The 25,078-nt window shown below is 49.9% G+C and overlaps 1 protein-coding gene across 1 annotated transcript in view; it reads left to right on the top strand.

Annotated features, from left to right (window-relative positions):
- The window catches only part of POLRMT (RNA polymerase mitochondrial), a 42,305-nt gene extending 17,625 nt beyond the window's left edge, over positions 1-24,680 (top strand). Inside the window, exons 11-21 of the mRNA XM_082206256.1 lie at positions 1,972-2,094; positions 2,738-2,860; positions 3,780-3,959; positions 4,900-4,986; positions 5,506-5,619; positions 10,067-10,119; positions 12,884-12,982; positions 16,575-16,647; positions 16,803-16,894; positions 17,886-17,959; positions 23,624-24,680. Of these exons, the coding sequence (XP_082062382.1) occupies positions 1,972-2,094; positions 2,738-2,860; positions 3,780-3,959; positions 4,900-4,986; positions 5,506-5,619; positions 10,067-10,119; positions 12,884-12,982; positions 16,575-16,647; positions 16,803-16,894; positions 17,886-17,959; positions 23,624-23,673 (1,068 nt within the window). The 3' untranslated portion in view covers positions 23,674-24,680. The remainder of the gene's footprint in view (positions 1-1,971; positions 2,095-2,737; positions 2,861-3,779; positions 3,960-4,899; positions 4,987-5,505; positions 5,620-10,066; positions 10,120-12,883; positions 12,983-16,574; positions 16,648-16,802; positions 16,895-17,885; positions 17,960-23,623) is intronic.
- The last annotated feature ends 398 nt before the right edge of the window (positions 24,681-25,078 follow it).

Below are 25,078 nucleotides of genomic sequence, written 5' to 3'. Positions count from 1 at the left end.
TCTCAATCCGGCCTGCGGATGATCAGGGAATCAGCGTGTTTTTACATGAGTAGAATGTGTGCTTTTATTTAAAATGCATCTCTGGGTTATTTGTGGGGCATAGGAATTTGTTCATTTATTTTCTCCCCTTTCAAAATATAGTCCGGCCCCCCACATTGTCTGAGGGATGGTGGAACGGCCCCCTGCTGAAAAAGGTTGCTGACCCCTGCTGAAAGCGATGTGTGTTTGCTAGGGGTGTGAAATACAGAATTCTCCCCAGACATTAGGAGATTTGTAGTACAGTCGTACCTAAATGCCTTGGTATGTGGACGTTTTGGCTCCTTTCCTAGCCTTCAGTGAGACTTTGCTTGAAGGCTTTAAAAAGTTAGGTGTATAATTGTGTCTTCCTGGTTTGCGCCATTCAGGCTCCCAGAATCGTTTCCCATATGAAGTCTTAATCTCCCTTAATGAAATTATCTGTGTTGCGCTGAGTTATCATCGGTCTGATTGCATGATCGCTTGGGTGTAATCGCAAGTGCTCTCGAACCTCGTTTATATATATATATCAAGTAATTAAGGAACAAAAGAAGAAGAGGCACACTAATCTAGGAACTTCCTCTCTGTCCAGAACGTTGGAGGCTATACACCACACCCCTCAACAGTATTTATAGGAACTCAAACACCAGATTCTGCTCTGTTCCAGTAACAAGAAGCCGAAAGCACCAGCCTGAAGATGACGAGTGAGACCTCGTCGAAACGTCGCACAGACACCCCGACTCTTACACGGGAAGACACCCGAAGACACCAAAACCTGCATTCCTGTACCCGTGAAAATCTACGAAAGCAAATATATATATATATATACACACACACACACACACACACACACTTGTGCTGTTCTGGGTGGTTTTGTTGTAAAATGCAGATTTATTTACTTCCTTTTGCAATAACCCCCCCCCCAAAAAAAAAACCCACGCCAATACTTAGAGAAATTACGTGCACTAATAGACGACATGGACGGTTTTAAGGGTCTTTAGGGTAAAGGGTGGCGCTGTGGGTTAAACCACAGAGCCTAGGACTTGCCGATCAGAAGGTTGGCAGTTCGAATACCCGCAATGGGGTGAGCTCCCGTTGCTCGGTCCCTGCTCCTGCCAACCTAGCAGTTCAAAAGCACGTCAAAGTGCAAGGAGATAAATAGGTACCGCTCCGGCGGGAAGGGAAACGGCGTTTCCGTGCGCTGCTCTGGTTCGCCAGAAGCGGCTTAGTCCTGCTGGCCACATGACTTGGAAGCTGTACACCGGCTCCCTCGGCCAGTAAAGCGAGATGAGCGCCGCAACCCTGGAGTCGGCCACGACTGGACCTAATGGTCAGGGGTCCCATTACCTTCTTGTCTTGGGGTAAAAAGGTCACCCAACTATAGGAGTACTCCTGGCGCCATCCCCGGGCGCGGGGGCTGACAGGCCTGTCTTGCAAGGTCTGTGCGTCAGCGTGGTCAGGATAGTTACAACCGATAAGACCAGACCCGGATCCGCCATCCCGTCTCTACTCGGAACTGACAAGGCCATCCGTTAAGCCTTCATGGACTGATAAAGGAGAAAGCTTTCTTTATATAGCTGCTAATGGATCCTTGAAGAAAGAATTTGGGAATTTTGGGGCCCGGTTCGGGTGACTGCACAGTCAGGTATGGGTAACCTGTTCCTTCAGTAATAGCAATAAGGACTGCCTCTTTCCGTGGTGGGGAAATAGCCCAATAGCCATGGATAGACTTCTCCTCCAACAGTTTGCCCAGTCCTCTTTAAAAGTCGGTGCCCATTGCAGCCTCTTGTGGAAGGCAGTTCCAAAGTCCAACACTTTTCTTCTTTAGGCATCCACAGGTTTGAGCTTTATGGGGGGGAACTCTTCTCCACGCCGCTGTGCAGAATTTTCTCAAGTTTCTAGTCCTGGGTACGTCTCCCGGTCGGTTTAACCCTTTCCTCGCCTTACCCTTGCCAGGGCCGGAAGTGGTGGATGAGCACGGACGAGCCGTGGCAAGCATTGGCCTGTTGCATGGAGATCGCCAAGGCCACCAGAGCCCCGAACCCTGCTGAGTACATCTCCCATTTCCCTGTCCATCAGGTATGTATTGGGGGGGGGCGCGCCTCTCCCCTCAAATGTGCTCTTTACCCCTTTCCGTTCATGAATTGGAAGTAGAGCCGTACCTTGGGATCCCGAACGCCTTGCAAGTCAAACATTTCGGCTCCCAAATGCCGCCAACCCGGAAGTGGGCGTTCCGGTTTGCGAACGTTCTTTGGAACCCAAATGTCCGACGCAGCTTCCGATTGGCTGCAGGAGGTTCCTGCAGCCAATCGGAAGCCGCGCCTTGGTTTCCGAACGTTTTGGAAGTCGAGCGGACTTCCGGAATGGATTCCGTCCGACTTACGAGGTACGACTGTATCTCAGTGTGACGCCCATAGAATGCAAGCCCAAAGAATATTCATGCCATCACAAATCAATATTGGAGAGAGAGTTATCTAGCAGGGCCCCTCTTGTTGACGTATGTTTTATGATAGAAAAATAGAACCTCCAGAGCCAGGGGCAGTCTACCTGCAATTCCTAAACACTGAGAACCAGGAGCATGCAAAGTGGGGGAGCTGTTGCCTGAAGCCTGAGCTTCCCACACATGAATCGGTTTGATCCAGCTGTGTTCCTATCCATCCATTTTATTTTAATCACCACCACCACCGTCTGATTCCCTTTGCGCCTTTTCCCTCCTCCCCAGGACGGCTCCTGCAACGGGCTGCAGCACTACGCGGCCCTCGGGCGGGACATCGTGGGCGCCACCTCGGTGAACCTTTCCCCTTGCGACGTGCCACAAGATGTCTACAGTGGGGTGGCTCAGCAGGTAAGAGCTTGGCTCCGGGGCGCTCCCACTGTGGAAAAGTCTTTCGAGTTGTCCCTTCCTCCCCGAATGCGTGTCCTTCCACTGAGCACTCAGGGCTGATTTCCTTCCGAATGGAGAGGTTTGATCTTCTTGCAGTCCATGGGACTCTCAAGAGTCTCCTCCAGCACCAGAATTCAAAAGCATCCATTCTTCAGCGATCAGCCTTCTTGATGGTCCAGCTCTCACTTCCATACATCACTACTGGGAAAACCATACCTTTAACTATAGGGACCTTTGTTGGCAAGGTGATGTCTCTGCTTCAGTAGCCGGCCATTTCTTAGGAAATGAATGGAGTGTTCATTCCTTTATTGTAAATGGAACCTTGCAATTTATCTTATATCGCAATATTGAGCTAAATATTATTTCAATCTTTTCCAATCCTCTTGTATCTCCTCTTCTTTCTGGTCGTGGATTCTTCCAGTCAGGTCGTTGTTGTTTAGTCGCTTAGTCGTGTCCGCCTCTTCGTGACCCCCTGGACCAGAGCACGCCAGGCACTCCTGTCTTCCACTGCCTCCCGCAGTTTGGTTAAACTCATGCTGGTAGCTTCGAGAACACTGTCCCACCATCTCGTCCTCTGTCGTCCCCTTCTCCTTGCACCCTCCATCTTTCCCAACATCGGGGTCTTTTCCAGGGAGTCTTCTCTTCTCATGAGGTGACCAAAGTCTTGGAGCCTCAGCTTCAGGATCTGTCCATCCAGTGAGCACTCAGTGCTGGTTTCCTTCAGAATGGAGAGGTTTGATCTTCTTGCAGTCCATGGGACTCTCAAGAGTCTCCTCCAGCACCAGAATTCAAAAGCATCAATCCTTCGACGATCAGCCTTCTTTATGGTCCAGCACTCACAATGCCATTGTCTTTTACCCCTTTCCCTCCTTGCTTGCAGGTGGAAGTGTACCGGAAGCGGGACGCTGAGCAGGGCATCAAAATCGCGCAGGTCCTCGACGGGTTCATCGGCCGCAAGGTGGTGAAACAGACGGTGATGACGGTCGTGTACGGAGTCACCCGCTACGGAGGGCGCCTCCAAATCGAGAAGCGCCTCAAGGAGATCGACGAGTTCCCGCAGGTCCTCTCTCTCTCTCTTTCTTTCTTTCTCTCTCTCTCTCCTTCTGTCTAGCCCAGTGGTTCCCAGAAGCTGCGTCAGGAGAGGATGGCAAATGCATTGGGAAGACTTGAGGACAATCAATGTGATATTATAGTATTACTCTACAAGGTGTGACTGGAAAGTCTGGTGAATGGTCACAGAAACCGGACAGTGAGAAATATTCGAACACGCATGCCTTAAAGGTAAGGTAAAGGGACCCCTGACCATTAGGTCCAGTTGTGGCCGACACTGTGGTTGCAGCGCTCATCTCGCTTTACTGGCCGAGGGAGCCAGCGTACAGCTTCCGGGTCATGTGTGCGTGGTTGGCGGTTCAAATCCCCGCAATAGGGTTAGCTCCCGTTGCTTGGTCCCTGCTCCTGCCAACCTAGCAGTTCGAAAGCACGTCAAAGTGCAAGTAGATCAATAGGTCCCGCTCTGGCGGGAAGGTAAACGGCGTTTCCATGCGCTGCTCTGGTTCGCCAGAAGCGGTTTAGTCATGCTGGCCACATGACCCGGAAGCTGTACGCTGGCTCCCTCGGCCAATAAAGCGAAATGAGCGCCGCAACCCCAGAGTCGGCCATGACTGGACCTAATGGTTAGGGGTCCGTTTACCTTTACCGTTAATGTTCTCACACGGCTGCATCATTTCATGCTTTCTGCATGTTTCCACGGACTTGTGACAAAGCCCCTGCATTCTGTGCTACAAACCAAGCACTGCTGGGAGTTGATTCTTTCTGTTCTCCAATCTTTCTATTTAAAAAATCGGAGGCATTTTTTCCCCCTCATTCCGAAAGTGCAGAGAAGGAAGTTTGTGAACCGGGCGTCTGCACTGTCCTTGCAAAAGGGGCGAGGGGCGAAAGCGTTGTGAGGGTCCCCCATTTCAGCCTCTTAACTTTACCCATTTTGCGTTCCCTCCGCCCAGGAATATGTTTGGGAAGCATCTCATTACCTCGTGCAACAGGTCTTCAACAGCCTCAAGGAGATGTTCTCGGGAACTCGAGAAATCCAGGTAACCCACGTGCTTCATTTATTTGCAAACGGTTCAGGGAGTGTGTTTAATGTTCTTTTGGGAGCCGCCCAGAGTGGCTGGGGAAACTAAATGACTAAACAACAACAACAAGTTGACAGCTATGGCTCAGACGCTGAAAATCGTGTCTGCGCAGACACAGGCACTAGAAATCTTCTCTGCACAGACACCAACACTGGAAATGACTGCTGCGCACGCTCATGCGCTTGCACGACCTGGCCCATGAAGGGATCTCCGCCGGAGTGAACCAGCCCAGGCAAGGCTAGCCTTGCTGACCCCTGTCTTAGGGCTACACAGCAATGGGTGCAAGGAGGTTTCAGGAGGAAGAGAAGGGTGGGGAAATGCGGGGATGGACAGCGAGGTAAACAGAGCACAGAGATGCTACCAGGCAGGGTTGTGGTGGGCGGGAAGCAGTGGCCTTCCAGCTTGCCTGTAACTTTCTGGAACTGGGGTGCCCACCCCATGGGAACCGCATTGCTCACTGCCTTTCTCTCCCCGCAGGGCTGGCTGACCGAAAGCGCCCGGTGCATTGCCAAGTCGGGCCGGACGGTCGAGTGGATGACTCCGCTGGGGCTACCCATCGTCCAGCCCTACCATCGCTCGAAGACCACGCTGGTAAGCCAAGCCGTAAACAGCCGAGCACACGGGGCGCGGGTGGCGCTGTAGTCTAAACCACTGAGCCTCTTGTTATTCCAAACTGATCCTCTCACCTATTCCAAAGGCGTGGGTGGCGCTGTGGTCTAAACCACTGAGCCTCTTGGGCTTGCCGATCAGGAGGTCGTCGGTTCGAATCCCCGCGACGAAGTGAGCTCCCGTTGCTCCGTCCCAACTCCTGCCAACCTAGCAGTTCGAAAGCACACCAGTGCAAGTAGATAAATAGGTACCACTCTGGCGGGAAGCTAAACGGCATTTCCGTGCGCTCTGGTTTCCGTCACGGTGTCCTGTTGCACCAGAAGCGGTTTAGTCCCGCTTGCCACATGACCCAGGAAGCTGTCTGCGGACAAACGCCGGCTCCCTTGGCTTGAAAGCGAGATGAGCGCCGCAACCCTGTAGTCGCCGTTGGCTGGACTTAACCGTTCAGGGGTCCTTTGCCTTTTTACCTTTTTACCCAGTGCTTTTTTTCTGGGGGGGACACAGGGGTACGCATACCCCTAAACATTTTGAGAATCTAACAGTTTCTCTCGCTGTGTGTTAGAGATTGTGTCTACAGTGGTATACCTCGGGTTACATACGCTTCAGGTTACAGACTCTTCAGGTTACAGACTCCGCTAACCCAGAAATAGTACCTCGGGTTAAGAACTTTGCTTCAGGATGAGAACAGAAATCGTGCTCCGGTGGAACGGCAGCAGCAGGAGGCCCCATTAGCTAAAGTGGTGCTTCAGGTTAAGAACAGTTTCAGGTTAAGAACGGACCTCCGGAACGAATTAAGTACTTAACCCGAGGTACCACTGTACTTGGGTGTGTTTGAGGGAGCTTTTCCTGCCAAACGGACGCACGAGCGCTCTTGCACACAGATAAGTGAGTGTGTGCCTTTGTGTGTGAGGCAGAGAGGGTGCATTCACACGCAAATGGACACTGCCAGACACACACACAAAAGACACACACAAATTGTGCGTGTGTGCCTCTTTGTCTGCGTGTGAGCATGTGTACTTGCGTGTTTGAGCAAAAGAGGCAAGTTGGCTCCCACTTCCAAACATACCCTCTTTCCTATGCGCAAACACATGGGCAAGCGCTGTCTGCCTCACACAAGTACGCCGCACTGTTTTTCTCTCACGAATGCAAATGCTGTTGTTGTTGAGCTGTAGACCAAAGTTGATTGCGCAATAGGTTCAAAAGCAAATTTTGAACCCCGAGGATGGGCTGACAAAGACTTTTAAAACTTTCCCACCACATCCCAGAATACAGTCCGAAGGGGAGGGCTTAACCTTGGCAAACATGTCCAGACAAGTCCTTGGTACAAGATTAGCATAAGCAGACATGGCAGGGCAAGACTCAGGTATAAGATGAGCATAGACAAATATGTCTTAAGTACCCACCACCCAAAAGTACAACAGAAGTCCCTTTGCATGTCTGGAGCCTGAGGCGAGTCAGGTGATGAGATTTGGCTTCCTTTGGCTAACAAGGAGCCCAGCAATTGTCACCTCTGAGAACTTCCTGGAGTCCTTTTGCAAGGGGAAAATAGCTTTGGAATGGGGGGAACTGGGAAAGGAGATGATTTTATATTATTTTTAAAGCTAGGTGACTTCCCTGAGCTGTCAAGTTGGAAGGATTTGCAAGACGAATGCCTCGCAAGACAAAAAACTCGCTAGACGAAAGGGTTTTTGGTTTTTTGAGCTGCTTCGCAAGACGATTTCCCCTATGGGCTTGCTTCGCAAGACGGAAACGTCGTGCAAGTTTGTTTCCTTTTTCTTAACACCGTTAATACAGTTGCGACTTGACTTCGAGGAGCAACTCATAGAACGCAGCGTAGTAGCCTTTTTTGAGGTTTTTGAAGACTTTGGTGATTTTTTGAAGCTTTTCCAAAACTTTCCCGACACCGTGCTTCGCAAGACGGAAAAAACCGCAAGGCGACAAAACTCGCGGAACGAATGAATTTCGTCTTGCGAGGCACCACTGTATCCAGGCATAATATTTGTAATATTTAACTTTAAAGATGTGCCCCCCCCGGTAATTTCCGTAGCAATATAAAACCACCAAAACACATAATCCGAATAAAACACACACACACACACACACACACACACGTGGGGGGAAACCCCCCCCCCCACATTTCAAAAGGGCTGCTCTGCGAATCAAAGTCACCTGAGGACAGGCAGGGCAGTGACTCAGCTCTTTGCAGTGGCAAAGCATGACTCAGCAGGCAGAGGGGTGTGAGTCACCAGAAAGGGGGTGTGTATGGAAGATTCAAGGTGACATTTGCCAGGAATAACCAGCCGATCATCGCCGCCCTCACCGATGGGTCTGCCTGGGGAAGGCAGAGCACACCGAACCCCCCTTTTTCCTCTCCCCCACCCCCCCGAAAAATATAAATAAATAAATGTGGTTTTAATCATCTCTCCTCCGAGGGATAAAATATCTGCTGCTAATTTTAAGAGGCCCTCTAAGAAGCCGCCTCGTTGAAATGCGTGTCGTGTCTGAGTAGCTTCGGTGGGTCTACTCTTGAGCAGGACTTGACACCGGACACAGAAGCTTTTCATTTTTAATAATAATACAGTAATAATGAGCAAGAAAGCTTCGTTCATTAGTTGCAGCCCTGAATGACTGACCTCAGGGTTGTGGGAGGCATGGATCTCTGCGACACATGTTAGCTGGACGATGTCCCTGCAGGGTTGGCTAGCCTGAGGGAAAATAATATAATATAATATAATATAATATAATATAATATAATATAATATAATATAATATAATATAATATAATATAATATAATATAATACAATACAGTGGTGCCCCGCAAGACGAATGCCTCGCAAGACGGAAAACTCGCTAGACGAAAGAGTTTTCCGTTTTGGAGGTGCTTCGCAAAACGAATTTCCTATGGGCTTGCTTCGCAAGACGACAATGCCTTGCGAGTTCCTGCTGGTTTTTTCCCTCCCCCCCTTTTTCTAAGCCGCTAAGCCGCTTATCAGCTGATCCGATCAGCAGATAAGCCGCTAAAAGCCGCTAAAAGCGCTACTAGCGCTAATCCGTCAATGGGCTTGCTTCGCAAGACGAAAAAACCGCTAGACGAAGAGAATCACAGAACGGATTCTTTTCGTCTTGCGAGGCACCACTGTATAATATAATATTTATACTCCCCCATCTGTCTAATAATAATAATAATAATAATAATAATAATAATAATAATTTATTACTTACACCCTGTTCATCTGACCAGGACACCCCAGCCACTCTGGGCAGCTCCCAACAGAATATTAAAAACAGAATAAAACACCAAACATTAAAAGCTTCCCTAAACAGGGCTGCCTTCAGATGTCTTCTAAAGGTCTAGTAGTTGTTTATTTCTTTGACATCTGGCAGGATGGCATTCCACAGGGCGGGTGCCACCACTGAGAAGGCCCTCTACCTGGTTCCCTGTAACCTCGCTTCTCGCAGGGAGGGAACCACCAGAAGGCCCTCGGAGCTGGACCTCAGTGTCTGGGCTGAACGATGGGGGTGGAGACGCTCCTTCAGGGATACTGGACCGCTTAGGGCTTTCAAGGTCAGCACCAACACCCAAATTGTGCCCGGAAACGTCCTGGGAGCCAATGTAGGTCTTTCAGGACCGGTGTTATGTGGTCTCAGCAACCGCTCCCCGTCACCAGTCCGGCTGCCGCATTCTGGATTAGCAGAGACAGTGGCGGCCCCATATTTGCCCAGTGGACTTTGCGGTAAGGTTGCCAGATTTTTTTCCAATGAATCCGGGGACACTTTTCACTTTTGTCAGGGGTAAAATATAAAGGTAAAGGGACCCCTGACCATTAAGAAACGATCTCTGCTGCCCCGTGTTAGATGATGGCGGAACGTGCATTGCGAGGACGGCAGCTTATTTCATTTATGAATTCTAAGTGGTTTACAGTACAGTAAAGGTAAAGGGACCCCTGACCATTAGGTCCAGTCGTGGCCGACTCTGGGGTTGCGGCGCTCATCTTGCTTTATTGGCCGAGGGAGCTGGCGTACAGCTTCCGGGTCATGTGGCCAGCAGGACTAAGCCGCTTCTGGCGAACCAGAGCAGCGCACGGAAACGCCGTCTACCTTCCCGCCGGAGCAGTACCTATTTATCTACTTGCACTTTGACGTGCTTTCGAACTGCTAGGTTGGCAGGAGCAGGGACCGAGCAATGGGAGCTCACCCCGTCATTGTGGGGATTTGAACCACTGACTGATTTGTAAATCTGGGGACCGTCTCTGGGAAACGGGGACGTCTGGTAACCTTCCTTCACAGGGTTTTGAACCACTCTGAACCCCTGCTGTCCCTCTAAATGTGTAAGGAGACCGGAGGCTGCTCCAGTTTCCTTCCTCTCCTTGCGAAGCCGATGCGTCAACCTGTCCTTATTTCTCCTTTCCCCACCCTCCTTTCCCCAAGGTTAACAGCACCATTCAGTCGGTCCATCTCAAGTCGCGACACGACGTCACCCAGTGAGTATCTCATCATGTTGGTTTGGGAGAGTGGCTCCAGGTTTTTACCTGCCTGGCTCAAAAAGAACTTTGCTGATATTTTTATATATTTTTATTAATTTTAACATACAAATTATAAAACGTACCACATATTATTACAAATACCCTTTTTTTTTGGACTTCCATCAGCACCTCCGATGATCTTCCGTCTTATCCTCTTTTTATGCATTACTTAATTTTATATTGCCTTTACCCTCTTAACTTATCATCCCACCTTTTACATTTTTACAATATTTCCCACAAAACCCCTCACAGAACGTCTTGCAGACCTACAAACGTCGTCTGACCATCACAAATACTTTTCATATACCGTATTTGTTGCTCTATAAGACGCACCAGACCACAAGACGCACCTAGTTTTTGGAGGAGGAAAACAAGGAAAAAAATATTCTGAATCTTGGAAGCCAGAACAGCAAGAGGGATCGCTGCGCAGCGAAAGCAGCAATCCCTCTTGCTGCTTCCGGGATAGCTGTGCTGCCTGCATTCGCTCCATAAGACGCACACACATTTCCCCTTACTTTTTAGGAGGGAAAAAGTGAGTCTTATAGAGCAAAGAATACGGTAGTTCGTAAATTTACTCCAGTCTTCGGTAAATTTCTGGTCCCGCCGGTTTCGGATCCTTCCTGTTAATTTGTCTAATTCTGCGTAGAGCTTTGCTGATCTGATGAAACGGGTGCAAACCGATTGACAGCAGGGCTAAAATGTTGCCGGTGGCCAGGGCAGGAATTTTGAAGGGGAAAGCGCATGCTTTCTCCCTTCTTAGGGTGCTGCCTTCGTGCAAGTAGCGCCCCTTCTTGTGGGTGTGAGAGCGAGCGGAGAATGCCCATTCCGGGATGGCTCCTCCCGGTGTTGCGGGATGTGATATGCGTGTGTCCGAGCAAGCGACATCTCGGAAGAGGGTCCCTCAACTCGGGAGGGGAACTCAGAGGTCATCCAGCCCAACCCCTCTGCATTGCAGGAATCTCAGGAGCTGGGAGCGGAATACTTCTAGAGAGATTGCTTGCTAGGATGCACACATGAATAATAATCATCACCATCATCATCTGTCCGTTTTTTATGGGGGGACGACGCAGGAGTACGCATACCCCCTAATTTTTGGCGAATCTAAGTTTGGCCTCATAGAGGGGCAGTATTTCAATATGAGTAGGAAAATGGAAGTACCCAGGCGCAGGTTAATTCTGTATCCAGGGCAGCTGTCTACCAACTCCATCTGGTACGCAGGCTGAGACCCTACCTGCCCGTGGACTGTCTTGCCAGAGTGGTGCATGCTCTAGTTATCTCCCGCTTGGACTACTGCAATGCGCTCTACGTGGGGCTACCTTTGAAGGTGACGCGGAAACTACAACTAATCCAGAATGCGGCAGCTAGACTGGTGACTGGGAGCGGCCACCGAGACCACATAACACCGGTCTTGAAAGACCTACATTGGCTCCCAGTACGTTTCCGAGCACAATTCAAAGTGCTGGTGCTGACCTTGAAAGCCCTAAACAGCCTCGGCCCAGTAGACCTGAAGGAGCGTCTCCACCCCCATCGTTCTGCCCGGACACTGAGGTCCAGAGCCGAGGGCCTTCTGGCGGTTCCCTCCCTGCCAGAAGCCAAGTTACAGGGAACCAGGCAGAGGGCCTTCTCGGTGGTGGCGCCCTCCCTGTGGAATGCCCTCCCATCAGATGTCAAAACGATAAACAACTACCTGACTTTCAGAAGACATCTTAAGGCAGCCCTGTTCAGGGAAGTTTTTAATGTATGATATTTTAGTGTTTTTTTTGTTTCTATGGAAGCCGCCCAGAGTGGCTGGGGAGGCCCAGCCAGATGGGCGGGGTACAAATAATAAATAATTATTATTATTGTTATACCCCTAGACATTTTTTAAGAAAAAAAGAGCACTGATAATAATAATAATAATAGTTACTATTTATACCCTGCCCATCTTTCAGTTGTAGAAACTTTTTTGGATCCAGCGCAGGTGGGATAAAAATCCTCCCTCAAAAGGCATGTTGTTATAATTAGAATTATTTATAGCCCGCCCATCTGGTTGGGTTTCCCCAGCCACTCTGGGCGGCTCCCACCAGAATATTAATAATAATATTTAAAAGCGACAAAACACAAAACATCAAAAACTTCTCTAAACAGGGCTGCATTCTAAACGTCCGATAGTTGTTTATTTCCTTGACATCTGAAGGGAGGGTGCCACCACTGAGAAGGCCCTCTGCCTGGTTCCCTGTAACCTCACATCTCGCAGGGAAGGAACTGCCAAAAGGCCCTCGGAGCTGGACCTCAGTGTCTGGGCAGAACGATGGAGGTGGAGACACTCTGCTGTTTAGGGCTTTCAAGGTCAGCACCAACACTTTGAATTGTGCTTGGAAACATCCTGGGAGCCAATTTAGGTCTTTCAGGACCGGTGTTATGTGGTCTCGGCAGCCGCTCCCAATCCCCAGTCTAGCTGCCACATTCTGGATTAGTTGCAATTTCTGGGTCACCTTCCAAGGTAGCCCCACATAGAGCGCATTGCAGTAGTCCAAGCAGGAGATAACCAGAGCATGCACCCCTCTGGCCAGACAGTCCGCGGGCAGGGAGGGTCTCATCCTGCGTACCAGATGGAGCTAGGAGACAGCTGATCATCGTGCAGCGCCGGAAATCGCCCAGGGCGTCCGCAAGCGGGAACTGAGCACGATAGCGACTCTGTCCTCCTCCTAAAACATCCTCTCTTTCCTCGACGTCCCCGCAGGAAGCCCGACACGGTGAAACAGAAGAACGCTTTCCCTCCGAACTTCATCCATTCCTTGGACTCCACACATATGATGCTAACAGCTTTGCACTGTCACAGGTAAGGGGTTCCTTTTTGTGTTCTGAGATGCTTTTGGGCAGATGAAGGTGATAGACTACATGGGACTGGCTGAAATGACCGGCAGAATTCGTGATCAGGGGAAAGAGACGGCGGAAGAAGATTGGAAGAAATTCAAAGTTTATCTTAAGAAATATTGTAAAATTAATGAGTGCTAAAATGTCGAGATCTTAGGGAAAAAGGGGTTTACAGCTGAAAAAGACTAAGTAAAGAAAAGAATAAGGGAAAAATCCGATAAAATCAAGTGTTAGGATTTGCTGAAATAGTTTTGGAAATTGGGATGTAGAAAGGGGAGGTATGGGGAAGTCGACGAAGTAAGATTTAAGGGAAAAAAGGGTATGAAATTATGCATGTTTGTTTGTTTGTTTGTGTTTATAAAAATTTTGTAAAACCAATAAAAAACTTCTTAAAAACAGAGATGCTTTGGGGGCGCCCCTTCCCCCAGGCAGTTAAAAAGGGGGCGCAGGGCTCCCTTTCCTCAAACGGCGTTAACGGGGAAATCAGCCAGCAGAGTGACAGCAACTTTCCGCAATGCCAAAGTTGTGTTAGTTATTCTGACAAATTCGTTGTCGTAGTTTGCTTAACATTCTACAGGCACCGCCCCATTTATTACTTATTTAGTCATTTCTATTTGATTTTAGAAAATATAAAGTTATAACCAAGTCAATTAAAAGTCCATATGAAGAGATTGATCTGAATCTCAAGACCTCCCCCTCCATGGGTCCTAATGTCAATATTATATCAGTCCGCTATCCACATTTTTTATCCATCGAAGTTGTCCCTAGTTTTTGTTGCAAGTGTGGTTAAAATCCTGCTCATGTTTTCAATTGCTTAGGATGGTCTCCTAAATAAATTTTCCCCATTTTTTAAAAAAAGTTCTTGTCCTCTTGGTTCCTCGAGCTTCCCAGTTACCGTAATTTTGCGATTTCAGCATTAAGGTTGGAAGGGACCCAAGCGTTATCTATCCCAACCCCGTGCGATACAGGAATCTGTTGCCAAACGTAGGATTCGAACTCACAACCCGGATGTTGAGTGTCTCATTCTGTTCCCGATGGAGCTGTCCCTTGTTTCCTGCTGCTTTGGAGGGCAGGACCCGGACTGCCGGATTCGAAGCACGAGAAAGGCGCGTGGCCCTGATCCAGCCCAGGGGTTTGTGGCCGTATTGGGGCGTCCCCTGGGCCGTAAATAACCCAACTTGCAAAGCCATACAGTGGTGCCTCGCAAGACGAACGCCTCGCAAAACGAAAAACTCGCAAGACGAAAGAGTTTTCCCTTTTTGAGTCGTTCCGCAAGACGAATTTCCCTATGGGCTTGCTTCGCAAGATGAAAGCCCATAGGGAAATCTCCGGGGACCTCTTTTAAAATGCTGGCGGTCGGGAGCAAAGACTTTCGCCCACCGCCGGCCTTCAGAAGAGGTCCTGGACCTCTTCTGAAGACCGGCGGGGGGCAAAAGTCTTTGCTCCCCCCCCGCCTGCCTTCCCGGGACAGCGGAGACTTCTCCGCTGTCCCGGGCGATCTTAAAACGCTGGCGGGCGGCAGCGAAGCGCTCCTGTCCCCGGAGCTTGCGGGGCGGGAGGTGGGGAGAAGGGCTTTTCTTCCCACCGCCAGCCTTCAGAACAGCCTTCTGAAGGCTGGGGGTGGGAAGAAAAGCCCTTGTTTCCCCCCCCCAGCCTTCAGAAGAGGTCGGGGGACAGACTGTCCCCGGACCTGGTCTGAAGGCGGTTTCCATAGGAACGCATTGATTGATTTTCAGCGCATTCCTATGGGAAACCGTGCTTCGCAAGACGAAAAACCCGCAAGAAGAAAAAACTTGCGGAACGAATTGATTTCGTCTTGCGAGGCACCACTGTACATACGTCGGCATACACTGGGCATGGCCTTTAGGAAAGTAGCGAGCTCAGAGCCACTCCTTTTCTTGCTCTTTGCTCTAACGCCACTGGGTGGTGCTCCCAGCCCGGGGATTAGATCAGAAGGGATCCCTTGACCACAGGGAGGGGTCGGCCCTCCTTTACTCTCCTCCTGATCCGTTTTTATTTTGGAGAACAGTTTTTCCTTTTACGAGGCTGACTGCGGCCCCTGGTCACAATCGAGGGACGTCAGAAGCTGCCTTATGCAGTGTTAAGCCACTGCTCCCACTTAGACCAAGGGATGCCGGTGGCGCTGTGGGTTAAACCACAGAGCCTAGGGCTTGCCGATCAGAAGGTCGGTGGTTCGAATCCCCGCAATGACGGGGTGAGCTCCCGTTACTCGGTCCCTGCTCCTGCCCACCTAGCAGTTCGAAAGCACCTCAAAGTGCAAGTAGATAAATAGGTACCGCTCTGGCGGGAAGGTAAACAGCGTTTCCGTGCGCTGCTCTGGTTCGCCAGAAGCGGCTTAGTCCTGCTGGCCACATGACCCGGAAGCTGTACACCGGCTCCCTTGGCCAGTAAAGCGAGATGAGCACCGCAACCCCAGAGTCGGCCACGACTGGACCTAATGGACAGGGGTCCCTTTACCCTTTTACCCATTTAGACCACCACTGCCTGCACTGGTTGGCAGCATCTCTGCAGGCACGGACTCTCTCCTAACCTGGAGATTCTAGGGTTCCAGGTTCTGGGAGACCGTGGCTCAGGAGACGGTCAGGGAGCAGACGGGTTTTCACTTGCCTGACTGCCTCTTCCTCTTTTCCTCTCTTTCTTAAAAAAATATTTATATTTAAATACAGTGGCAGCTGTGGTTACAGACGCTTCAGGTTACAGACTCCGCTAACCCAGAAATAGTACCACGGGTTAAGAACTTTGCTTCAGGGTGAGAACAGAAATCGTGCTCTGGCGGCGGGAGGCCCCATTAGCTAAAGCGGTGCTTCAGGTTAAGAACAGTTTCAGGTTAAGAACGGACCTCCAGAACGAATTAATTACTTAACCCGAGGTACCACTGTAATTAAATAATCCTGGAGGCGGCCGGATTTTCTCGTCCCAAGCTTAACGACTTAACATTCATTGCTCCGCCTATTTTGGCCTCTGGCCCCACCCCACCGATATTATGTGGCCCCTTGGAACTTGCCCCAAAGTGAATGTGGCCCTCGGGCAGGATGAGACCCTCCCCTCCCCCGCCCAAGCCTTTATTTGCCAGAGTGGTGCACGCTCTGCTTATCTCCCGCTTGGACTACTGCCATGCGCTCTCCGCGGGGCTACCTTTGAAGGTGACCCGGAAACAGTATACAAAAACATACCCGTATTTTTCGCTCTATAAGACGCACCAGACCCCAAGACGCACCTAGTTTTTGGAGGAGGAAAACAAGAAAAAAAATATTCTGAATCTCAGAAGCCAGAACAGCAAGAGGGATCGTTGTGCAGTGAAAGCAGCAACCCCTCTTGCTGTTCTGGCTTCTGGGATAGCTGCGCAGCCTGCATTCGCTCCATAAGACGCACACACATTTCCCCTTACTTTTTAGGAAGGAAAAAGTGAGTCTTATAGAGCAAAAAATACGGTATATATTTCACATTGGTCTATCTTAGCACCTGGGTGGGCAATATCTGAACAGGAAAGCCTTGACCTCAGCCATTGTGCATCTTGACTTTTTTCTGTCTCCTAGGGAAGGGCTGACCTTTGTTTCCGTGCACGATTGCTACTGGACTCACGCGCTCACAGTCGACGTCATGAATCGGGTAAGCCGGTCTCCCTCACCTCCAAAACGGAAAACTCGTTTCGTCTAGCGAGTTTTCCGTCTTGCGAGGCATTCGTCTTGCGGGGCACCACTGTACCGTTCTTCGGTCAAGAGTTTACTAGTCCATTGAGCTGTCTCCACACTCTTGCGTTTCAGGTCTGCCGCGAACAATTTGTGCAGCTCCACAAGCACCCCATCCTAGAGGAACTCTCCGAGTTCATGCTGCAGAAATACTGTTCCCACGTTCCGTAAGTGTCTGCCGCTTTCTTCACCCGCCCCTCTTCAAATATTCTATTTCAATCAATCAACCTTTATTACGGTCCAGAGACCCAACAAATCGTTACAAAGCAATACAGTGGTGCCTCACAAGACGAAATTAATCCGTTCTGTGACTCTCTTCGTCTAGCGGTTTTTTCGTCTTGCAAAGCAAGCCCATTGACGGATTAGCGCTATTAGCGGCTTTTAGCGGCTATTAAAGGCTTAGCAGCTATTAAAGGCTTAGCGGCTATTAAAGGCTTAGCGGATTAGCGGCTAAAAGGCTATTAGCGGCTATTAAAGGCTTAGCGGATTAGCGGCTAAAAGGCTATTAGCGGCTTAGCGGCTTAGAAAAAGGGGGGGAGCGGGGAAAAATCAGAACACTTGCAAGACGTTTTCGTCTTGCAAAGCAAGCCCATAGGGAAAATCGTCTTGCGAAGCAGCAACATCCTGGGAGCCAATGTAGGTCTTTCAGGACCGGGGTTATGTGGTCTCGGTGGCCGCTCCCAGTCCCCAGTCTAGCTGCCGCATTCTGAATTAGTTGTAGTTTCCGGGTCACCTTCAAAGGTAGCCCCACGTAGAGCGCATGGCAGTAGTCCAAGCGGGAGATAACCAGAGCGTGCACCACTCTGGCGAGACAGTCTGTGGGCAGGGAGGGTCTCATCCTGCGTACCAGGTGGAGCTGGTAGACAGGTGCCCTGGATACAGAATTGACCTGCGCCTCCACGAGGCCAGAGGATGCCGAAAAGAAAATACGGATAGCGCCTGCCTGATTTGCAGTGGCAGGTAGTTCCCAAGGCCCATACACTATTGGAGACAGCCTCCTGGAGTCTTGTAGGATTGTGTTCTTAAGCCTTCAGTCAGGGATGGCTCCTGGGGAAAGCAAAGGAGATTTCCATGTTGTTATTGTTGTTTCCTGCAAAGATGTTTGATTATTATTTGGTTGACGCCTTTATTACAGAAAATAATATTTTCCTTCTCCAGGGTTGAGTGGAAGGATAAGAAGGCGAATGAGTACCAGAGGCTGTTTCAACTTCTGTCTAGCATCCCTAAAAAAGGTACGAGCACATGGCATCTTTTTTGGGGGGGGGGGCCGGGAGAGCCTTCCGTCATCAGACAATCCACGCCAGGGCCAATCCCATCGTATATTCCTTAGATTTCTTCCCTGGACCTGCCTCCGAAGGAACCCAGACCGTACAAATACCTATAAATACTAATACCACTGAAATTTCTTAACTTTAAAACAACTCAGTCATTTAGCGTGGCAGAGCCTTTGGAAGTCCCTGCCGGTTGAGATAAAGAGAGGCACCTTGTTGTTGTTGTTATTTAGTCATTTAGTCGTGTCCGCCTCTTTGTGACCCCCTGGACCAGAGCACGCCAGGCCCTCCTGTCTTCCACTGTCTCCCGCAGTTTGGTCAAACTCATGCTGGTAGCTTCAAGAACACTGTCCCACCATCTCGTCCTCCGTCGTCCCCTTCTCCTTGTGCTCTCCATCTTTCCCAACATCAGGGTCTTTTCCAGGGAGTCTTCTCTTCTCCTGAGGTGGCCAAAGTCTTGGAGCCTCAGCTTCAGGATCTGTCCTTCCAGTGAGCACTCAGGGCTGATTTCCTTCAGATTGGAGAGGTTTGATCTTCTTGCAGTCCATGGGACTCTCAAGAGTCTCCTCCAGCACCAGAATTCAAAAGCATCCATTCTTCGGCCATCAGCCTTCTTTATGGTCCAGCTCTCACTTCCATGCATCACTACTGGGAAAACCAGAGCTTTAACTATACGGACTTTTGTCGGCAAGGTGATATCTCTACTTTTTAAGATGCTGTCTAGGTTTGTCATTGATTTTCTCCCAAGAAGCAGGTTTGGTGTTGAAGTGGCTGTAAGAAGAGGAGTTTTCAGGGGGAGCAAAAATGTCAAGTGCACCATTTTCGTAGCACCCGGTTCCTGGCTGATGTGAATCGTGGGCCCTGGGGCGTACGGGTATCTGAAAAGCACCCCATTTCTGCGGATGCAGCAATTGGGCAGGGGGAAAACATTTCCAGGAAAACAACAACAACAACAACAACAACAACAACAACAACAACAATTTATTTATACCCCGCCCATCTGGCTGGGCTTCCCTAGCCACCCTGGACAGCCTCCAACCAAACATCAAAATACAGTAATACATCAAACATTAAAAGCTTCCCTGAACAGGGCTGCCTTCAGATGTCTTCTAAAAGTCTGGTAGTTGTTGTTCTCTTTGACATCTGCTGGGAGGGCGTTCCACAGGGCGGGTGCCACCACCGAGAAGGCCCTCTGCCTGGTTCCCTGTAACTTGGCTTCTTACAGGGAGGGAACCGCCAGAAGGCCCTCGGAGCTGGACCTCCGTGTCCGGGTAGAACGATGGGGGTGGAGACGCTCCTTCAGGTCTACTGGGCCGTTTAGGGCTTTCAAGGTCAGCACCAACACTTTGAATTGTGCTTGGAAACGTACTGGGAGACAATGTAGGTCTTTCAAGACCGGTGTTATGTGGTCTCGGCGGTCGCTCCCAGTCAATGCTGCCCCGTGCGTTGCCTAATTCTCCACCCTCCTTCTTCATCGCCTCACTTCCCAGCCATGCTGAACTCTTCCTAATCTTATCTTTTAAGCCTCTTCATTTCGGCTTCCAGCCGACTCTCTGTTTGGCTCATCTGTTTGTTGGTAACCGAGAGAGAATCACGTCTGCTGTGCTGTTGCCAGGATCCAAGCAAGGCCCGATTAGCGTAAAAAAAAACGCAGTTGGCATTCTGCCGCGCGTACCAAACTCTTAAATAATAATAATAATAATTTATACCCCGCCCATCCGGCTGAGCCTCCCCAGCTACTCTGGGCGGCTTCCAATCAAGTGTTAAAAACAATACAGCATTAAATATTAAAAACTTCCCTGGACAGGGCTGCCTTCAGATGTCTTTTAAAGAGAAGATAGCTGCTTATTTCCTTGACATCTGAAGGGAGGGTGCCACCACTGAGAAGGCCCTCTGCCTGGTTCCCTGTAACCTCACTTCTCGTAAGGAGGGAACCGCCAGAAGGCCCTCGGAGCTGGACCTCAGTGTCTGGGCTGGACGATGGGGGTGGAGACGCTCCTTCAGGGATACTGGGCCGTTTAGGGCTTTCAAGGTCGGCACCAACACTTTGAATTGTGCTTGGAAACGTACTGGGAGCCAATGCGGATCTCTCAGGACCGGTGTTATGTGGTCCTGGCGGCCGCATTCTGGATTAACTGCAGTTTCTGGGTCCCCTTCAAAGGTAGCCCCACATAGAGCGCATTGCAGTAGTCCAAATGGTAGCCATCCTTGGCGTTTCATGGGACGGGCTCGTCAGCTCCACATCCCAGCCAATATCGCAATTCCTGCTTTCTCTGATTTCGCAGCTCGGGCCGAGATTTGAACGGGGGGCGCCTGGCATTTCTCACCCCCTATGTGGGCTCCTACGTGGAATTGGCCTTTTAGCTCCAAACTGCAGGGGACTGGTGACTGGCTTCAAATGAAGCCAGGTTCCTAGTCCTCACCGTGGGTTGCGTGTCTCCCTGTCGCACCCATCGAGGAGAGGTTGCTGTTGTTTGGGAACTTTCATGTTTAGACAAAAGGCAAGCGAGGGAGTTTGTAGAAAGTTACATGTGCCACCCTGACACTGGATCCGAACCTGGACATTGGAAGATCCAGGACAGGCCCGTTTAGCTGCGGAACTCCCTGCCACCCGGTCGGCCGCTGTGAGAACAGGTAAGGTAAAGGTAAAGGGACCCCTGACCATTAGGTCCAGTCGTGGCCGACTCTGGGGTTGCGGCACTCATCTCGCTTTATTGGCCGAGGGAGCCGGCGTGCAGCTTCCGGGTCATGTGGCCAGCAGGACTAAGCCGCTTCTAGCGAACCAGAGCAGCGCAAGGAAATGCCGTTTACCTTCCCACCAGAGTGGTACCTACTTATCTACTTGCGCTGGTGTGCTTTCGAACTGCTAGGTTGGCAGGAGCAGGGACCGAGCAACAGGAGCTCACCCCGTCATTGCGGGGATTCGAACCACCGACCTCCTGATCGGCAAGTCCTAGGCTCTGTGGTTTAACCCACAGCGCCACCCGTGGACGTGGGACTAAATGGGACCGATCCCGCATGGCGTCTTCCGGGACCTTCCTTCCTTCAAAGTGTAAAATCCACAGGTTTGCTGCCAATGCAGCCCTGGTTTAGACCAACCGTTCTGGTCCCGCCTTTTTGTTTTTGTTTTTTTGCAGAAGGGGCCTAAGTATCTGCGCCCCCCCCCCCTGCCCAAAGAAACCTCACCTGAATCGTAGCCAAAGACTCCCATCACCATCTGCTGTTCTGGAGGCGGGAAGCCGCTGTGTAAAGCTTTATTTCAAAGGCATTTTCCACCTCCTTCCAGCCTCCTCCCTGGTGTGTTCTGTTGCTGCTCTCAGTTCATCTCTGTAGTCGTACACAAACCCTCTTCAGGGGATTTGTGGCTGGCTGCCCAGTTTCTACAGAGTCTTGTCTCTTCTCTTCCCTTCTCTTTTCTCTGCTCCCATCCTCAAATCTCCTTTCTTTATGTATAATTTTTTTATTAGTTTTTTTTAACATACCATTTTCAACAATAATTAAACATACTTTTGCATCTTATTCAAAATGTTGACTTCCATCAATCCTGTCTGGAAAATTTCCACTTTATTCTCTCAGTAGGCATTTCTTATCTTCCCAGTTACATTTCAAACTCATAACCAATATCTCTATCTTTTTATACTTTGCAACACTTCGTATATTTCTCCTTACAAAACTTATTGTACTCCTACTAGCGTAATTTGTTGATTACAGTTGCTCTTCAAATAATTCATATACTTCTTCCAATCTTCTGTAAATCTCTGGTCCCGCAGGTTTCTAATCCTTCCTGTCATTTTGTCCAATTCTGCATAGTCCATTAATTTCGTCCTTAAATTTCCAATTTGCTTTTGAAGCTGAGAAGATGCTTCCAGGCCTAAATAACAACAACAACAACAATTATTGTTATAGAATCATAGAATCCTAGAGTTGGAAGAGACCACAAGGGCCATCGAGTCCAACCCCCTGCCAAGCAGGAAACACCATCAGAGCACTCCTGACATATGGTTGTCAAGCCTCTGCTTAAAGACCTCCAAAGGAGGAGACTCCACCACACTCCTTGGCAGCAAATTCCACTGTCCAACAGCTCTTACTGTCAGGAAGTTCTTCCTAATGTTTAGGTGGAATCTTCTTTCTTGTAGTTTGGATCCATTGCTCCGTGTCCGCTTCTCCGGAGCAGCAGAAAACAACCTTTCTCCCTCCTCTATGTGACATCCTTTTATATCTTTGAACATGGCTATCATATCACCCCTTAACCTCCTCTTCTCCAGGCTAAACATGCCCAGCTCCCTTAGCCGTTCCTCATAAGGCATCGTTTCCAGGCCTTTGACCATTTTGGTTGCCCTCCTCTGGACACGTTCCAGTTTGTCAGTGTCCTTCTTGAACTGTGGTGCTCAGAACTGGACACAGTACTCCAGGTGAGACACAGTACTCCAGGTGAGACACAGTACTCCAGGTGAGTATTGTGTCTCACCCAGCCAGATGTGAGTACTATTTCTAATGAAATTTATTACGGTCAGAGACCAGCTTGTAAAACACAAATGGAACTACAATCCCAATAGAACTATTATTCTTATTATTTATTGCTTATACCTGCCCATCTGCTCCCAACAGAATATTAAAAGCACGATAAAACATCAAACATTAAAAACTTCCCAAAACAGTTCTGCCTTCAGATGTCTTCTAAAAGTCAGGTAGTTGTTTATTCCTTTGACACCTGATGGGAGGGCGTTCCACAGGGAGGGTGCCACCACCGAGAAGGCCCTCTGCCTGGTTCCGTGTAACCTCACTTCTCGCAGGGAGGGAACCTCTCATGCTCAGGTCAGTTTTCCACGGGCAGCTGGTTGCCCGCCATGGGAGGGCAGGATCAGGGCAGGATTTTGGTTTGATGAGACCCTAAGCTACTGAAGGTAACAGGACCCTTTATATGTCCAGCTGTCCTTTGTCAACAACAGATTGCTGCTGTTTTTGTGTTGGATATATGCTACATGGTAATTGATGGACCTAATAGGTAACTCAAGCCATTTGCACATATTGCCATGCAAGCAGTCCATGCAGAATGTAAGATAAAGGTAAAGGGACCCCTGACCAGTCGTGGCCGACTCTGGGGTTGCGGCGCTCATCTCGCTTTATTGGCCGAGGGAGCCGGCGTACAGCTTCCAGGTCATGTGGCCAGCAGGACTAAGCCGCTTCTGGCGAACCAGAGCAGCGCACAGAAACGCCGTTTACCTTCCCACCGGAGTGGTACCTATTGATCTACTTGCACTTTGATGTGCTTTCGAACTGCTAGGTGGGCAGGAGCAGGGACCGAGCAACGGGAACTAGGCACCCTATATATAGAAAGGAGCAAAGCAGGGATATTTTAGGGAGCAGGCTAGCAGGCGGGGCCCATGACTTACATCGTAGGAGCCTACACAACACAAAACACTGTTGCTGGATGTAGGTTTTATTTTATTTGTCTTTTATCTTATATTTTGGAAATGTACATCCAGGTGTTTTTTTTCTTTTAATTTTTTTAGAGAGTGGGGCCCTCATCTATAGCTTGTTTAGCTTATACGTAAATCCGGCACTTGTATGTAAATCCCGCCTCTACTTGCATTCTGAACATTACACACTTTCTTTCCCTTCCAGGCGACTTCGACCTGGAGAAGGTGAAAGAGTCCACCTACTTCTTCAGCTGACCCCGGAAGGCGTGCCGGAAGCTGTTCCAGAGACCCTGCCCTGTGTCGCCCTGTAATCTGGCTCAGAACGGGCTCTGCTACCTCCAGAGTGAAAAACGGTGGGGAGGAATTTCTTGCACCGTGCAAAACGTCTTCGGTCTCTCTGCCCCGAGGCTCCATCAGGTTTTCCTTTCCTCCTTTCCATCCCAGAACTCTGATCAGCCCCAGCTGCCTCTATGCAACCACTGTTTCCGTTTGTTTTTCAAATGCCCAAACGGTGAAGAATCGACGGAAGAAAGCCGTCCTCCCGGCTTGGTGCTGCTTAGCTCATTTGGTGCCCCCCCCCAAAGGGCACTTGGCTTGCCACCACGAACCTCTGCCAGCCCTCTGGAGGAAGGGCACCTTTGCCCTTAACCAGGAGAGTTTTGTGGCGGCAGGAGATGGTAGCTTTGACACACAGGCTTCCTTCCCCTCCCTTCACAGGACGGCACAAGTTGGCGCCGACTCTGAAGGCTGGTATCGCCGCCGTGTTGGGCTCCAGCTCCCGCCAAGCCCCCGAACCTTTGGGGGCTGGTTGGAGCAGGGCCCCACAGCTTCTGGGGGATTCGTTCTTGCAACAGCAAAGCATAGGAACCACATGGGAAGAGAAATGCGGGTGAAATTCCCTTGCCTGGCGCTGTCTGCTTTGGTTCTGCCCGCACTTGCCACTTTTTGGGTACCACGGCATGGGGCTGCCCCCTCAAACTGCCTGTGGGGTGCAGAATCAAGTCCCGAGCTTCCCCCACAGGAGATGTTATCCCATAGCTGTCAACTTTCCCCTTTTCTTGCTAGGAATCCTATTTGGAATAAGGGAAGTTCCCTTAAAAAAAGGGGGAAAGTTGACAGCTGTGTGTTATCCTCTCCGTCAGGGAACGGTTAAGTTTGTTCCGGCAGAGTGGCCTGGGGAGGGCTGTTTTGATGTAGAGGAGAGCTGTGTTTTTCGCCCCCCCCCCTTGGCCAATGCCTGTGAATTAAAATCCTACAAGAAATCTCTGCCTCGCCTCTGGAATTTCTGATCCGTCGACGATGGGGAATGAATTCGGCCAATGCTCTTGACTTGAGAAGCGAGGAGGCAGCCTGCGGCGTCTCTGCAATGAGTCTCTGCTCATGGGGTTCTTTCAAGCTCCGCTGGCGGTCGGGATAAGGAGAGACGCAGTTCAACAACACTGAGAAGATTACCTGTTTGCGGTTCTGGTCGCCTCAGCTCAGAACGGATATGGCAGAGTTGGGAAATGTTCAGAAAAGGGAAAGCCCAAACGGTTAAGGGGGATGGGGCAACTCCCCATTGGGGAAAGCTCGCAGCATTTTTGTTCTTTTTTCGTTTAGAGAAAAGGTGGATAGGAACAGACATGATGGGAATTGTATAAGGTAAGGGGCGCGGGTGGTG

The sequence above is a fragment of the Podarcis vaucheri genome (genome assembly GCF_965113315.1).
Source record: "Podarcis vaucheri genome assembly, chromosome: 18".
Taxonomy (NCBI): Eukaryota; Metazoa; Chordata; class Lepidosauria; order Squamata; family Lacertidae; genus Podarcis; species Podarcis vaucheri.
This window is presented reverse-complemented; position numbering and strand designations above follow the sequence as displayed.